The sequence below is a fragment of the Chiloscyllium plagiosum genome, chromosome 16, assembly GCF_004010195.1.
Source record: "Chiloscyllium plagiosum isolate BGI_BamShark_2017 chromosome 16, ASM401019v2, whole genome shotgun sequence".
In the NCBI taxonomy this organism is placed as follows: Eukaryota; Metazoa; Chordata; class Chondrichthyes; order Orectolobiformes; family Hemiscylliidae; genus Chiloscyllium; species Chiloscyllium plagiosum.
Window position 1 is genome coordinate 30,916,859 of NC_057725.1, and position 17,670 is coordinate 30,934,528.

Here is a 17,670-nt window from a genome sequence, read left to right on the forward strand (position 1 = left end):
TTGCCTTTCCAAATACATGTACATCCTGTCCCTCAGGATTCCCTCCAACAACTTGTCCATCACCGATGTCAGGCTCACTGGCCTACAGTTCCCTGGCTTGTCCTTACCACCTTTCTTAAACAGTACTACCACATTAGCCAACCTCCAGTCTTCCAGCACCTCACCTGTGACTATTGATGATACAAATATCTCAGCAAGAGACCGGCCCATCACTTCTCTAGCTTCCCACAGAGTTCTAGGGTACACCTGATCAGGTCCTGGGGATTTATCCACCTTTACCCATTTCAAGACATCCAGCACTTCCTCCTCTGTAATATGGATATTTTGCAAGGTGTCACCATCTATTTCGCTACTTTCTATATCTTCCATATCCTTTTCCACAGTAAATACTGATGCAAAATACTCATTTAGTATCTCCCACATTTTCTGCGGTTCCACACAAAGGCCGCCTCGTTGATCTTTGAGGGGCCCTATTCTCCTTTTGTCCTTAATGTATTTATAAAATCCTTTTGGATTCTCCATAACTCTATTTGCCAAAGCTACTTCATGTCCCCTTTTTGTTTTTAGGTTGGATGCTGAGAAAATCTTTCCACTTGTGGGTGAGATGGGATGTCAGAAGCATAAATATAAAATAGTCACCAACAAATCCAGTATAGAATTCTGCACATCTTGGCCCACCTAACTCAGCCTTGAATAAATTCAGTGACCAAGCTTTCATAGGTGAAAAGACAAAGACCCCTTGAGAGAATAAAAAGTCTCCACATCTCTGTCTGAAAAGTGAGATCTCTTAATTTGAACAACACAGTCCTAGTGGAGTCTAGCAAGGTATAATCGTGGAGGTGAAGGTGTTGTGGTGAGGGGTGTGTCCAGAACTGCGTAGTATAATGTAGTTCTGAGGGTTGGTCAAGTTGTGCAAAATGATGATCTCTGTGCATTGAATTATCAAAGGACTGCTGCTTTCCTGTGTAGGTGTGATATCGGATAGCAGGCAGCAAGCTGCTATCTTCACTATTGCTGCTGAAGCTGCAAACATGTTCTAAATAAAAACATGTGATTTCACTGGAAACAGTGATGAATAACCTTCCTGTCACATGTGTGATGCCTGCCCTTGGTGAACTTAATCACAGAACTTTTAGCCTCTCTCTCTCTGACTTGCCCCTCCTCTTTCTGTTAACTCTCCCCACCCAAAGATTTTTTTTAAGTCTCAGCGTGGAGTTTATCATCAAGGCTCTGACTCAAGCATCTCCAAATTTTCAACTGGCACTTGGAGGACAATGGTGACCACGACTTTCTCCTCCTGGTGCTGCTATTGCTGCTGCCATCATCACGCCTGGTTTCAGCACAAATGAAGTCAGAGTAGGAAATGTATTAGAAGGTGTGTAAATCTTTTATAACCAGTAGCCTCCTGTGTTATTCCCCAATGTCAATTCCAAGCATGAATCTCCATTCCACTGTCAACATAGTCATAGGGTCCAAAACTATTACTAAGTTCATAGAATCCCTACATTGAGAAAGCAGGCCATTCAGCCCATCGAGGCTACACCACCTCTCCAAAGAACATTCCAGCCAGACCCACCCCATCCCGTAACCCTGCATTTCACATGGCCAATCCACCTAACCTTCACATCTTTGGATTATGGGAGGAAACCAGAGCACCCAGAAGAAACTTACACAGACACAGGGAGAACATGCAAACTCCACACAGTTGCCCGAGGGGGGAAATTGAAGCCAGGTATCTGGAGCTGTGAGGCAGCAATGCTAACCACGGAGCCACCATGCCACTCCAGTTCTAGCAACCCAAAAGCTGATACCCTTGTGGACTGGTTTTATATTTAACTATTAGGCGAAATGGAGAGGTTAGACTCTGTCACAATGCAGTCCAGCACTCTGCAACAAAACCTCAACAACAGCCCGAAACCAACTTAAAAACCACAACTTGCATTTATAGATATTTTTAATCAATCTGGACAGATAAACTGCCTCAATAAAATAAAACATTTCAGAGAATGGTTCGATAACACATAGAGTGGTTGAGGTGGGAAATATTAATGCATGTAGCATTAAGGCACATGCCCACATGAATAAAATAATTATGTTCTGAAGTAGGTCAGAGGATTAAAAATGTTAACACTGTTCTCTCTCCACAGATGCTGTGAGACCTGCTGAGTTTTTCAAGCAATTTCTGATATTAATGATAATAAAAAGATCATGTTTGAAAAGGGTTGGAAGCAAAGGAGTAGGAAGAGGCTTTTGTAGTCCAGTTTGAAAGTCTGTAAGCCTTTGTTAAATCTATGCAATAAAAACCTATTAATGAAAACATGCCTCAATGAGAAACTCTCAGATCTCCGAATACTGAATTAATAATTGTGCAGCTGATAAGTGAAACAAATGTCACAGACATCAGTCACTATGAGCCCTGTCTCAAAGCAATGTCAGATAACCGCTTTTAAGATGGTTCAATAGATCCCAGAACCAAGTGTGTCAAAATGGCATTAGGGTCAAAACATTCCATGAGGCACGCAGGTTGCATTGAACAATGATATCGTCTCAAACAGAAATGCTTGACAACTCAGCTAAGAGCTTGATTGTAAATGGACAATGATGGGAAATTAGTGGAAGGAAATTAGTGGAAGGTTTAGCCTCAAAATTTTGTGTTCATTATTCCCACTACAAAGCACTTTGTAAAGATGAGCTGTCTTTTGAACCATTGCAGTCTGTGGTGAGGATAGCACAGGACTAAGGGGAAGGGAGATCCAGATTTTAATCCAGCCACAGTTAACAGTAGTATCATTCCAAGTAAGCATGGTGTGTGACTTCAAAAGCAATTCGTAGTTGGTGATTTATCACAGCATCTGCTGCCCTTGTATTGCTTGGGGCTACGAAGAATTTACAGAATGGGTTTGAAAGGCATTGTTGATGACAGCATAGTGAGTTACAGCAGTACATCTTTTGGATAGTACACATTGCTGTCATTGGGCTTTGCTGGTGGCAGGAGTGAATGTTTAAGATAGCAGATGGGTGTTGATTAAGCAGCTTCTTTGTCCAAGGATTGTGTTGAGAATCTTGGGTGTTGTTGGAGCAGCTCTCATCTAGGCATTGGAGAGTAGTCCATTACACACCATGGAGTTGGGCATTAATCTGCTATCTCTGTGGTATAGGAAGTTCTGCCTCAGACAGCTACTAGCCAATCAGAGCCTTGCAACTTGCAGAAGGTTACCTCTGTGAAGGTTGTGGCCATTTCCAATATTGCTCATGATCATTGAGACAGTGTGCTGTATTGGATTGGAACAGTAGGTTGAATCTTGCCAACCCCTAAACAGTGAGGCCAATGGCAGGGCAGTTGAGAAATAATGACAAGAATGAAAATTTAGATGATTATCATCAAGCAAAGCAAGTCCAATTTTCCACCCAGTGTTTTAATGGTTAGATGAGAATTTCACTAGTGAGCAGTGAGAGGTCTATTTGCAAGTATGATTATCTAATTTTGCCTCATTTATGTGCAAATTGCTATTTTCCCAGATGAAGAGAAATAGACAGCAAAAGCTCTCAACATAAGAGGCAGAGCAAGTACCTGGTGGTTGCAAAGTGTGAGTGTCTTCTCTGGGCCTCCCTCTTAACCAGCATTCCCCAACACCTCCATGGGGAATGACCACTTTATCCTCTGTCCCATGAGCCAAGCACCAGCCTCATCCCATCACCATCATTGCATATATCTCAGACTCGACTAAACTACAGTTCTGCACTTCGATACTGCATTGTGTTGTTCACCAACATTTCTTATTGCTATGCTGGAGATACCCTGTTTCAAATAGGACATTAAAGTATGGCCCTGTTTTCTGTCTTGATGGAATGTAAGATTTTAAAAGATAAGATTTCTTCCCATTGTTCAAGTTAACATGTATCCATAACTTTTTATCACTATTGTAGAAGTGTGCTATGCTCTCAGGGTTAATGCTGAGGAATGCATTAAGCAAAGCCGAAACTGATGACATCATGTGGACTTTGGAGGCAGAATGACTTGGGATCTTTAAGGAATAAGGCCTAACATCAAGGTTTCCCCACAGTCTTGTTGTAATGTCTATTATACCACTATAACTTGTACCTAGTTACTGTCATGCAGTAAACAACAACTCGTTTAAAATAAAAGTCTTCTCTCATTAAAATACCAACTGGTTTTCCTTGATCACACTAGATCAGGCCCTGTTGATTCCTACCAGGAAAAAGGATCTACCTGATGGATCTTACGCCAAGATGTGCCATGATACAGATCGATCATACCAACATTGACAATAAAACAGATTGCCTGGTCATTATCACATTCTTTGTAGGATCTTACCATCGGCAAATAAGCTCCAATGATTCATACTTTACAAGAAGACTGCCCGTCATTGGCCATGAAGCACTTTGGGATGCATTGAGATAATGCAAGGTGCCATTGTTGTAAACTGGAGTCCATTTAAAACTGAATATTTATCCTGTTACAGCACGTACTTCCATTCCAAATGTAAACAATTTCTCAAACAAGAAAAAGTAGGTAAGAATGATGGTTTAGAAGGCTACCAGGCCACTGATATCTGGAGCCCCAAGTTGTTTATGGAGAAAATAGCAGAAAGATTTATTCTTAGGAAAAATGAAAACTGATCTTGTGATGGAGGTAGGCACGTGGGAGTGATGGTTATTCTGACATCATGAGTAATCATCTTGTGTCATCAGCTAAAAAGGATTTGGAGAAATGATTGACACAACATAGATTGCCAGTCTTAAAAATAGCGTATGTTAATAAATGCTCAGAGTCAGAGAAGGTGCCTTTGTTAGGGGGGAGTCCAGAGGCTTCAGATGGAAGATGGACCAGACGAGATAGAGGGAAGACCCAGGAAAGAGTCCTACTTAGCTGGAGAGCAAGATGCTGTCTTCACAACTTTAATGAGATTGATATACTCAATGTCAACTGTTTGCTCATCGTTTAATATCCAGTAAATTATCCTCAATTGTCTCCGGCTGTGTACTTCCTATATTTAATTAATTAATATATCATATCTAAACTGCCACTTCTTATCAAACAATAACTATCAAAAAATTCTTTACAATTCTGTGTTAGGTAAACTTTTCTCAAACTTGTGGAAAAATATGTACTAATGATGCTTTATGCTTCTGAGTGTACTTCAGTTAATGTATTTCAGACTAGCTAATTCTGCTGTTAATTTCAATTATAGTAGGTTAGGTATTTGTAATTTCCTGTTTCCTGTCACCAAAGGGCTGTGGAACAGGGTTGGAAGAGACCGTGCTTAACACTTGGTCATAACCACAATCTCTCACTTGGATGTTTAAAGGCGGTGGTTCCTCTCTGCAGATTTACTTGGAAAGTTAGAGATGACCAATTGGAGAATTCTGATACTAGTTGCCTTGAGCCAGGCCCTTCTGGCGCTGACTCAAACTTCAGTTGATGTTAAAGGTAAGTTGATCTATTTTTTAATTGTACAGATCAAGGAATCCACTCTGTCAAGTTAAATAAATTAGTTTTCTTGTTGTCTCTATTTTGCACTTGTGCAGAAAGTGAACCTCTTTTTTGCATTTACAGGTTATTTACATTTACAGTTATTGCAAGTATTTACATATAATTTAATCATCTGACCTTTTGTGAAACTGTAATACATTTCCAGCTAATGAAACATTACAAGACTTTAGACAAACACAAGGAATCTCTGAGCCGTGGAACATGACAAGAGATTAAAGTCTAAGTAGAGTGACCTTTAAAGGCTTAAAGGGGTGTGTGGAGAGATAACCTTGATCGCTCTAATGCAAATTATAAACTTATAACCAAAAGGGTTCTAAATTCTCACAGAAATGTAAACATGAGATTATAAGACAGTTGAAAGTCATAGAAGACCCTTAGGCAGCAGTTCAGAGATAATTTCAAAGAGATTAGTTGACAATAAGATTGCAGATCTATAGATGGCAAGAAGTCTTTCAGCTATATAGGGAAAAGGTGGAGCTATTAAGATTAAGATCAATCATTGAAATATTATGGGGGGGTATGGAAATAGCATGATCCAGGAACAGAATTTTTTATTTATCCCGATGTATCTTTGCTAACTCCAAAAGTAGCCCTGCCCAGCTCTATCACCTGTTGTACTCATAGCTTCTTGCAGTTTTTGTCCAGTTGCAACAGCAACAATGGTTTTAATAGATATTTTCCTAATCACCCTATTCTGAGATGATATTGCACAATACTAGAGCGGGTGGGATTTGAACCCAAGCTACACTACCTCGGTTCCAAAACAGCCCTTGGTTTCTGGGCATAAAATGCCCGATTACATTCCAAATGTTCTTAAACAAATGTTCACCAGAAGCCGCTTAAGAAATAAGTAGGACAGGTGACAAAAAGCTTGGCCAGAGAAGTAGGTTTAGTGTTAGAGCTTAGAATTTTGCAGCAAAATGTATGATAATTAAAGATGGAGCAATTAAAAATTGGGGAAGTTCAGAAAGGCAGAATTGGAGAATTGCAAAGATCATTGACAGTTGTGTAGCTGAAGGAGATTACTGAGATAGTGAGGGCGGGGCAATGGGTGAATTTAAAAAACAAGAATGAGAAAGGGTTGTGAGGTTAAGGAATTCATTATCTGAATTACTAACTAAATTATCTAACATTCACAGATTGATTAAACAGATTACTGTAATAGGTGATTTAACAGAGGTGTTCAAAATCATGCAAGATCTTATTAGAGAAAAGAAGGAGAATCTGACTCCATGCGTCAGGAACCGGATATCACAGATTTAAGATGACGATCCTGACAACCAGAGGTGACATAAGAAAATATTTATATGCAGCGATTATTGTGATCTGAAAGGTCCTGCCTGACAAGGCGATGGAAACAAATTCAACAATGACTTTCAGAAATTAATTAAATAAGTACTTGGAGTGAAAATATTGCAGGGCTTCGAGAGAAAGAGCCTTGCAGTGGGCCCATTTTAGACACCTCTTTCAAGGAAGTATGTGAAAGAGACAGAGAATAAACTCAATGTTAGATGTGAAACCAAAGCAGAAATTGATGGCGAAATTCAGCAGGTCTCGCAGCATGTATGGGAAGAAAGCAAAGTAAATGTTTTGAATACAATGGCTTTTCATCAGAACCATCAGTAGAAATGTTACCCGTGAAGAGGTACTGGAATGCTGCTTCCAGGGTCCTTGGAATCCAAAATGGAGTCTGATAGAACGGAATAGTAACATTCATTAATTTGATTTGAATTGTGCAGCAACAGCTCTTCACAGGGAGTTTCGGGCCAAATTTGCAAAAGTGAAGAATGGTAATCCCGTGTGAGGTCTAATTAGACCTGATGACTCACCATTTCATGAATACCTAGGGGGAGTTGCTGATAAATCCATAGGATCTGCTTTGATTGCATTCTTTTTATTCATTCAAGGGGAATGTGGATTAATTTATTGCCCATCTCTAGTTTACATTCAAAATATGGTGGTCAGCTAACTTTGATGCTACAGATAGACCAAAAATGCCATTATGGAGAAAGCTTTAGGAGTTTGACGCAATGACATTGAAGGAATGCCAAAATATTCTCAAATCCAGATGTCAGTGACTTGGAGGGAAACTTGCAGGTGGTGATGTTCCTATGTAACTACAGCCTTTGTCCTTCTGGATGGTAATGTCATGGGTTTGGAAGGTGTTCACTTCGGAGCCTTGGTGAATTTCTGCAGTACATCTTGCTGACGGTACACACAACTGCTACTGAGCATTGGTAGTGGAGGGGGTAGATGTTCATAAATGTGTTGTCAATCAAGCGGGCTGCTTTGTCTTGGTGATGTTGAGCTTCTTGAATGTTGTTGAAATTCCATTCATCCAGGCAGGTGGGGGGTATTCCATCATACTCCTAATTTGTGCCTTGTAGATACTGAACAGGCATTGGAAAGTTAATCGCTGCAGTATTCCTAGGCTCTGACCTGATTTTGTAGCGACTGAGTCTAGTTGAGCTTCTGGTCAATGGTAACCCCCAGGATGTTGATAGTGGGGGTTCAGTGATGGTAATACCATTGAATGTCAAGGGTGATGGTCAGATTGTCTCTTGTTGGAGATGGTCATTTGCCTGGCACTTGTGAGGTGCAAATGTTACTTGACGTTGTGTGTGTAAGCTAAGGTTTTGTGAGTATGACTAAGTCAGCCTGTTGCTTGACTAGTCTGTGAGTCAGCTCTCCCAGTTTTGTAAATAGCTTCAGATGTTGTTAAGAAGGACTTTGCTGTGTTGATAGATTCCATCATGTTGTGTGGCACTAATACCATGCAAAATGGGATAGACTTTGAATATATCTAGCAACTGTAGATCTGGCATCAATGAGGCGCTGTCAGCTGAGTTTGCTGTTGTCATTTTCTGGTGCTATCATCAATGTCAGATAGTCTATGCAGTTTCATTCTTTTTTAGCAATTGATACAACTGTATGGTTTACTCTACAATATCAGAGGGTAACAAAGAGTTATCCATGTTGCTGTATAGACTAGATCAGGTAAGGGTGGCAGTTTTCTCCCCTAAAGAACGCTAGTAAATCAGATGGGACTTTACAACAATCATTCGACTTTTAATTCCAGATAATTACTGGATTTAAACTCTAACACCTGTTCTGGACCTGTCAGTTCTGGGTATTAGAAGTAAGTTGTATTTTAGATTGTATTACTCTCATCTTCTGAGACTGTGGTGGCTTTACCTTACTGTTCTCACTTGCATAATAAAGTAATGTTTGTTATTCAAAACTGGAATCTTGTGGCTTTATTCTGTTCATAAGTGCCCTTACTAACTTTTTTGTATACTTTTAAAACAAAGGCTATTGTTCTGTATCTAGATGATAGCATAATTTAGTAGTTTCACTTATAATCATAACATAAAGTTGGCAGTCAGATCTGAGATCATAGTGTAATGATCATAATAATAATTATTATAATAATACAGGCTTGAAGGGCCAAGTGGCCTCTTTCTGTAGCTCAAGGTTCTATGGGCAGAATCTTCTGAATTCTCTGTTGGAGAACTGGAAGGCATGAAAGATATTTAGTTAGATAGGATGGTGGTGTACCAGCATCAGGTTCTGAGTGGGAAGGCCTATGGTTGCTCAAGTGGCCAATTAATTTTCTTTTAAAGGCCTCATTTCACTGGGATTGGTGTTAGGCCAGCAGTAGATGGGTTTTTGTCGTACTGCTGGATGGCAGCTAAAACAGCTTTCCACCTCCAGAGGTTAGATAGGATAGGGGCGGGAGATGAGAAGAAGGGGCGTGTCCCTTGGTCAAAGGCAATCATTGTCTAGATTAGAGTGGTGCTGGAAAAGCACAGCAGGTCAGGCACCATCTGAGGAGCAGGAAAATCGACATTTCGGGCAAAAGCCCTCATCAGGAATAGGGCCTTTACAAAGGCAATCAGTGCCTGATCAAGAGACTGAACATCAGCAGGAATGGGGTGTTCCTGCTGACAGCTACCTCCTTGCCTTGCTGCCAACAATGTCCTTCCCCCATTCCTGGATCCACCTGACCCAAGTCAGGAAACCACATCATTAATCCACATCCCCTCCCACATCAATTATCTTTGACCTGGGTTGCTCAGTAATCCTGGGACTCCCGCCAATATGGCTATGACCTCTCCAATGGCATTAATAAGCACAGGAGCTGCTGGCCCCTGCAATTCTCAATAAGGGGAACTGTCTGTTCAAGAGATTTGATTTCAGGGGAAGACCCAGACTGTCCTTACTACTGCCAGATTGACTTGTTGTACAGCAGCTCCTTGGAGACGGGTAACACATCGGTCTCTCATGGAGTCATAGAATCAAACCGCATGGAAATAGACCTTTTCGTCCAACCAGTCCAGGCCGACCATATTCCCAAACTAAATTGTCCCACCTGCGTGTGCTTGGCCCACATCCCTCCAAACCTTTCCCATTCGTGTACTTAGCCAAATGTCTTTTCAAAGTTGTAACAGTACCCGCATTCATCACTTCCTTTGCAGCTCATTCTACACACGAACCATTCTCTGTGTAAAAAAGTTTCCCCTTCCTAAATCCTTTCCCTCTCACCTTAAAAATATGCCCTCAGGTTTTGAACTCTCACACCCTCGGGAAAAAGACCATTGTTATTCACCTTATCTATGCGCCTCATGATTTTATGAACCTCAATAAGGTTACCCTCAACTTTCTGCACTCCAGTGAAACATGTCCCAGCCTACCCAGTCTATCTGAGCCAGCAGAGGAGAGTCTTGTTAGCTTGACAAGATTCTGCCCTAGGATTCAAAGAGGTAAATGGTTACAGAGTGGGTAAGTAATTTTAGAATACTGTACCAATATAGGATAAACAAACTGAATGGGGCGAATGGCCTTTTCTAAGCTATAATTCCATGAAAGTGCATGAAACAGAAAAGAGCTTCAGGAAGCTAAAAAACATGTAGAAACCACAAAGGTTGGATCTTGCCTATCTTGGTGTGTCATAGTGTGAGTTGTGTTGTTTCTTTTTGGAGGGATCTAGGCACTCTGATGGTCAGGTTGGTACACACACAGGATGCCCTCCTCCCAGGACCAACAGAGCGGGCCATGACTCCAGGCTATGGTTGCCTGGTCCGAGATTGCTATCCAAGTCAAGGTAATCTCAGCTGCCTGAAGGAATTGTAGGCAGAAGGTCAATGATCTCCTTCACTCCACCAGCATCATTGACAACATCTTGTCTCCAATACCTCACACTCACTCTATCTCCACTGCTTGAAACACCTGCCATCGAAAAGGCTCATTCCCTACCATTACCGGATCTTCCTTCATTCACCTGCTCAACATTCAGCTCCTCACCCCTATGAGAACAGCATCATGACTCAGGCTGCCCTGAGAGGTTGACTGACCATGTCCAAGCCATTGGATTGGTGCAAAGTCTGCCCCTGACTTACTGCGGAAGGACACCTAACTGAAGGCTATCCCTTTGAATTGTCATTGCTGACAACCATGACAAGCTTATTGAGTTTGTGTCTCCACTAACTGACAAGGCAATAAACTAGTAATGTGCTCTGGCTGAAGAGGGGATTGGGGTGTGCAAAAAAACAAAAAGACAAGTTAAGGCGGTGCAAGGCAAGAATACTGTGCACAGCCACATAGGCTCAAAGTGTGTGAGCACTATAGGAGCGAGCAAGCAAACAACCTGGAGATCTACCTTGATCCAGTCAATGAGCTGAGCGCAGATCCCTGCACAAAGTGTCCTTGCTGCAGCATTACAATCAGAGTTGCCATTACACCCTGACCAGCAGCATTTAAATCAGAAGTGTAGTCTAGGTGGATTGGAGATGTGACATGTAACTTTGCTGGACTCCTCATGCGATCCTAATGGAGAAATGTTTATGGAAAAAGGGAAAAAATGATCTGCAGGAAAAGATTTTGAATTTGGAGATGGCAGATTTTATTAAAATAAAGCAAGATGTGGCCAAGGTAGATGAGGAACAGCTATTTGTGGAAAAATCTACTGCAGAACAGTGGTGGGGTGGGGGGAAGCATTGGTGTTCAAACAGACATGAGACTACAGGTTCAACACGTTCCCTTTAGGATGAACATGTAGGAGCAACAAGCCCAGAGAACCCTGGATGTCTAAGAATATTCAGGACTGAACAAGAAGAAAAAGAAATGCATTTCAACAGCTACAAATGGACCGAATCAATGGAGACCCTAATGGAGTATAGAAAGTGCTGAGGTTGGAAGGAGGTCAGTGAGGGAACTATAAGAAAGCTATGAGGAAAGCAAAGAGGGGACATGAAGAAAAACTGGTAGGTAAAATTTTGAGGATTCTCTAGTTATTCTACAAGAATATATAGGGGCAGAGTACAGGCAGGGAAAGAGTAGGGCCCATTAGTGCCAAGAGGCAATCTGTACGTGAAACTAGAGGACATTGGGAAGGTGTTAAATGAGTGCTTGATTTCTGTCTTCACTCAGAAGAAGAAGGAGGTAGGTATGGAATTTGGGAACAGGGACTGTGAGGCTCTTGAGTAGATTGACACAGGGAGTGAGGAAGTATCGGAGGGTTTGACATGTTTAAAAGTAGACAGATTCCCAAAAGCAGATAAGTTGTGTCCTAGGCTGCTGTGGAAAACAATGGAGAAAATTATATGGCTCTGATCCAAAGATTTAATTCCTCTCTGGTCACAGGTAGGTATGGAGGACTGGAGGATAACTAATGTGGCTCCACTTATCAAAGGGTAGATAAACCAGGGAATTATAGACCAGTGAGTCTCACTTCAGTGGTTCGTAAACTATTGAAGAAAATTCTGAAGGAGAGAATTAATCTCCACTTGGAGATGCAAGGTTTAAATAGGAATAGTCAGCAATGGCTTTGTCAGAGGGAAGTCATGCCTAAAAAAATTTATTGAATTTTTTTGAGAAGAAGCATGCAGGTGAGAGTAATGCAGTAATGTAGTTTAAAATGGATTCAGTATAGTTTCTAAAAAGGACCTACGTGGGAGACTGATAAAGAAGGTGGAAGCACATGGGGTCCAAGGTAATTTGGCAAGCTGGATCCAAAACAGACTTTGTGGTTGAAGACAGAGGGTGGTGGTAGAAAGCTGTTTGAATGACTGGAGGCTGGTGTCGGTGCTGGATCCCTTTCTGTTTGTATATATATATATATATAAGCAGTGTAGATGAGAATGTAGGGGGTGTGATAAATAAGTTTGCAGATGACATGAAGATTGACCAGATGGTTAATAATGAAGATGAAGGTCTTAGGTTACACAAAGGTGTAGACAGATTAATCAAATGGGCAAATCAGTGACATAAGGAATTTAATGTTGAAAATGGACACACTTTGGAAGAAATAGCAAGGGAGTACTCCATGAATGGCAGGACACTAGGAAGCTCAGAAGAGCAGAGTGATGTTGGGGTGCTTGCCGTAAAATCCCTGAAGGTTGCAGGGCAGATTAATGGGGTGGTTAAGAAGACATGCAAGACACTTGCCTTTATCAATTGTGGCATAGATTATAACAGCAGGGAGGTTGGAACCATACAGTACTTTGGTTAGGCCACAGCTGGATTGGTATGTGGAGTTCTGGTCATCACACTATCGGAAGGATGTGATTGCACTGGGTGAGGGGTGCACTGGAGATTCACCAGGATGTTACCTGGAATGGAGCATTCTAGCTATAAAGAGAGGTTGGATAGATCTGGGTTGTGTTCTTCAGAGCAGAGAATGCTGAGGGGTATGTAAGTTTAAGGTATGTAAGTTTATGAGGGGCATGGACAGAGTGGATACAAAAGGTCAATAATGAGAAAGCATAATTTTAAGGTGAAGGGCAGGAGGTTTAGAGGATTTGAGGAAATGTTTTCCTCATCCAGAGGTTGGCAGGAATCTGGAAGGAAGGGAGGTAGAGGCAGAAAGTCTTGCACTCTTTGAAAAATATATAGATGAGCATTTGAACTGTCATAACATTCAAGGCTATGGCCCTAGTGTTGGAAAATGGGATTAGTGGAGATAGGTTGGTGCAAACGTGATGGGTCAAAAGATCTCTTCTGTGCTGTATGACTCTATGACTCTGCCATAAATCTTGCCAGGGCATAATTGCTCGAGACTCTGCCAAGGAAATGAAAGGAGAACTAAACAATGTCTTTGCTCATATTTTTAGACATTTCAAACATACAGGAACTGAAATTACCATCTGAGAAATGACAAATATGATTCCAATAATCAAATAAAGAATAAAACAAGAATATATGAATTGTACAACAATTAAATTAACATCCTTTACATTCAAAATAAAAAGTGCTACATGTGCTTCCATTGTTCATTTAAATGGAAAGCAGGGCATGCGAGATAAGCAGCATGGATGTTGAAGCAACAGTTCTATCCTCCACTAGAGTCCTTAAAGGATATCATTATCTTAGTAGCTGAGAGCTAGCTAGTAGTTTTAAGGAGGCTGATTTTAACTCTACATAACTTCCCCACCCCATCAGTGTCAGTATTAGTTGCATGCCAATGTATAATTATATGCAGGAGGAGGGCATTATCTGGTGTTTCACAAGACCACATAGAGAGAGAGAGAGAGAGAGAGAGATTCAAACTGTGGGCTGGTTGAGTTGGGAGGTATATGTTTGTAATGTTTCATTGGCTCCAGTATCATCATTCAGGAATGGGATATTGTAGTGATTGGAATGAAGTCAGTCAGGTAGATCTCATAGAATATAAGTTCCTGATTGGGGCTGTTAATGTGGTCCAGTCGAGGAGTTTTGGCTGAAAAATATAAGCAGGAGTGTCAGGGGTTCTGTTCACTGGAGGAGCTGGCTCTGAGCTAGCTAGGTCAGTATCATATATTATGTGCATGTAAATAACGAGTGACTTAGAGTCATAGTCATAGAGATGTACAGCATGGAAACAGTCCCTTTGGTCCAACCTGTCCATGCCGACTAGATATCCCAACCCAATCTAGTCCCACCTGCCAGCACCCGGCCCATATCCCTTCAAACCCTTCCTATTCATATACCTATCCAAATGCATCTTAAATGTTGCAATTGTACCAGCCTCCACCACTTCCTCTGGCAGCTCATTCCATACACGTACCACCCTCTGCATGAAAAAGTTGCCCCTTACATCTCTTTTATATCTTTCCTCTCTCACCCTAAACCTATGCCCTCCGATGCCAGAGTTCTTTGGATGACTAGGGTTCTCCATTGGAGAGGTAAGTAACCCTTTGTTGAATACCCCTTAAAAGAGATCTAATGTTCTTTAGGTACCCTTTGAGAGAGATTAAGTGACATTTGGGCTTTTATGGATGGACATCACTATGTATATAAAAAGGATAAATTTATTGGAACTATCAAGCTCATTAGTACAGTCAAAACAGTTATCAAAAGGGAACCAGAGGACACAATGTCATATTTAAGGCAGAGATATAGAGGAAATTCTTTGGAAATATGAGTGGTCATCAGGGTGTGGGTGTTAGTCATGAGGTCATCTGTTGACCAGATGAGACATTGAGAGTGTGCGGTTTGGAGTTTTTAAACATTTTCTTCCATAAATTGAACCAAGTGCTGGAGCCTCAAGGCTGGTCTTTTGTCAAACTAACCTCCAGACCTAGCAGCCTCTTTCTAGGATGAGCCAGACATGAGTACCATTTTCAACTGGAAGTTTATGATATAGTCCCAAATAAGAGGACATCATGCACAATCAAAGCCCATGGGATTGGTGGTATTATATTGGCATCAACAGAGTATTGGTTAGCAGATAGGAAACAATGAGTAGGAATAAAGGGGTTATCTTTGAAATAGAAGGCAATGACAAGTAGGGAACCTCAGGGACCAGGGCTTAGGTCTGGCTTAACAATATATATCAACAATTTGGATGAGAGAATTGAGTGTAATATTTCTAAGTTTACTGTTGTTACAAAACTAGGTGGGAGCATGAGTGGTGAAGAGGACATAATGAGGATTCAAGATGACTTATTGAGTGTGTGGGCAAATACGTAGTATGTGCATATAGATAAAGCTGAGGTTGTCCAGGTTAGTACAAAAATCAGAATGGCAAGTATTGTACAAATGGTGATAGACTGGGAAAGATTGATGAATTAAGGAACCAGGATGTCTTTGTGACACTGATCATTAACAGTAAGCACACAGATGCAGAAAGCAGTTAGGAAGGCAAGTGGTATGTTGGCCTTCATTGCAAGAGAGGTTGAGTGTAGGAGCAAGGGAGTTTTACTGCCGCTGTACAAGATCTTGGTGAGACCACCTGGAATATTATGTACAGTTTTAGTCTCCTTACTTAAGAAAGGATCCACTATTCATAGCAAGAGTGCAGTTAAGATTCACCACACAGCAGGTTTGTTGTATGAGGACAGATTGGGTCAATTGGGCCTATATTCACTGGAGTTTAGAAGAATGAGAGGGGCTCACATTGAAATATGACATTCTGACATGGCTGGACAGACTGGATGCAGGGAATGATGATGATGATATGGGGGTGGGGGGAGGTCAGGGAGTCCAATAAAAGTATCTGAATACTGGATATGTGGGAGAGTGTTTTGGAGTGTGATGATGAGAAATTTCCTCCCTCAGAGGTTGATGAATCTGTGGAATTCTCTACCACAGAATGTTGTAGAGCCCAAGCCACTGAATATATTTAAGATAGAACTAGATAGATTTTTAGAAGCTAAAGATGTTAAGAGGTTTAAGGAGAGAATGGGAGTATGGCACTAAGGTAGAAGATCAGCTATGATCCTGTTAGCTCAAAGGGCCAACAGCGAGGAGACTTTTGTTCCATGGGTTTGGATCCTATTCCTGATTCATGTCTCGTGATGATCTTTCTGTTGCAGAAATTGAAATCAGCAAATGCCAATCGGTGACAGTTTTAAGCACAGAACATCTGCAACCAGTTTGGTCTATTTCTGCTCCTATTTTCTATGTTTTTAAGGCCTTGACAGCCTTCCTAAAGTGTGTCACTCAGAATTGAGTGCTAAACTCCGGGCTGAGGCCAAACCACAGGCTCATCAAAAGATTGAAATAAGGAGAGCATGAGATCTTATTTAGTTTGCCATGTGTGACCAATTAATTAAATTTCAAGCTTCAAAGCCTGCAGTGCACACCTAGTTTTAATTGATCCACAACAAGTGGCTGTGTCTTCAGCTGGACTTGGAATAGGCACTCTGAGGCTCTCCAATAATAATGATAATAAATAGACTCAATAGACAATAGACAATAGGTGCAGGAGTAGGCCATTTGCCCTTCGAGCCTGCACCACCATTCATTATGATCATGGCTGATCATCCACAATCAGTATCCTGTTCCTGCCTTATCCCCATAACCCTTGGTTCCACTATCTTTAAGAGCTCTATCCATCTCTTTCTTGAAAGTATCCAGAGACTTAGCCTCCACAGCTTTCTGGGGCAGAGCATTCCATACACTCACCACTCTCTGGGTGAAGAAGTTTCTCCTCAACTCTGTTCTAAATGGCCTACGCCTTATTTTTAAATTGTGTCCTCTGGTTCTGGATTCACCCATCAGCGAAAATGTGCTTCCTGCCTCCAGAGTGTCCTATCCATTAATAATCTTATACGTCTCAATCAGATCCCCTCTCATCCTTCTAAACTCATGTGTAAACAAGCCCACTCGCTTCAATCTTTCAACATATGACAGTCCCGTCATTTCGGGAATTGACCTCGTGAACCTACGCTGCACTTCCTCAATAGCCAGAATGTCCTTCCTCAAATTTGGAAACCAAAACTGCATATAATACTCTATGTGCGGTCTCACCAGGGCCCCTGTCCAGCTGCAGAAGGACCTTTTTGCTCTTATACTCAATTCCTCTTGTTATGAAGGCCAGCATGCTATTAGCTTTCTTCACCAGGGCCCCTGTCCAGCTGCAGAAGGACCTTTTTGCTCTTATACTCAATTCCTCTTGTTATGAAGGCCAGCATGCTATTAGCTTTCTTCACAGCCTGCTTTACCAGCTTGCTTGCTTTCACTGACTGATGTACAAGAACACCTAGATGTCATTGTACTTCCCCTTTACTTAACTTGACTCCATTTAGATAGTAGAGGTAAAAACAATAACTGCAGATGCTGGAAACCAGATTCTGGATCGGTGGTGCTGGAAGAGCACAGCAGTTCAGGCAGCATCTGAGGACAGGCAAAATCGACGTTTCGGGCAAAAGCCCTTCATCAGGAATAAAGGCAGA

General features: G+C 41.4%; 1 protein-coding gene across 1 annotated transcript in view; it reads left to right on the plus strand.

The window, feature by feature from the left end:
• Positions 1-5,288: 5,288 nt before the first annotated feature.
• Positions 5,289-17,670, plus strand: part of lyve1a (lymphatic vessel endothelial hyaluronic receptor 1a) — a 71,782-nt gene continuing 59,400 nt past the window's right edge. The window contains exon 1 of the mRNA XM_043705688.1: positions 5,289-5,452. Within this exon, the coding sequence (XP_043561623.1) occupies positions 5,371-5,452 (82 nt within the window). The 5' untranslated portion in view covers positions 5,289-5,370. The remainder of the gene's footprint in view (positions 5,453-17,670) is intronic.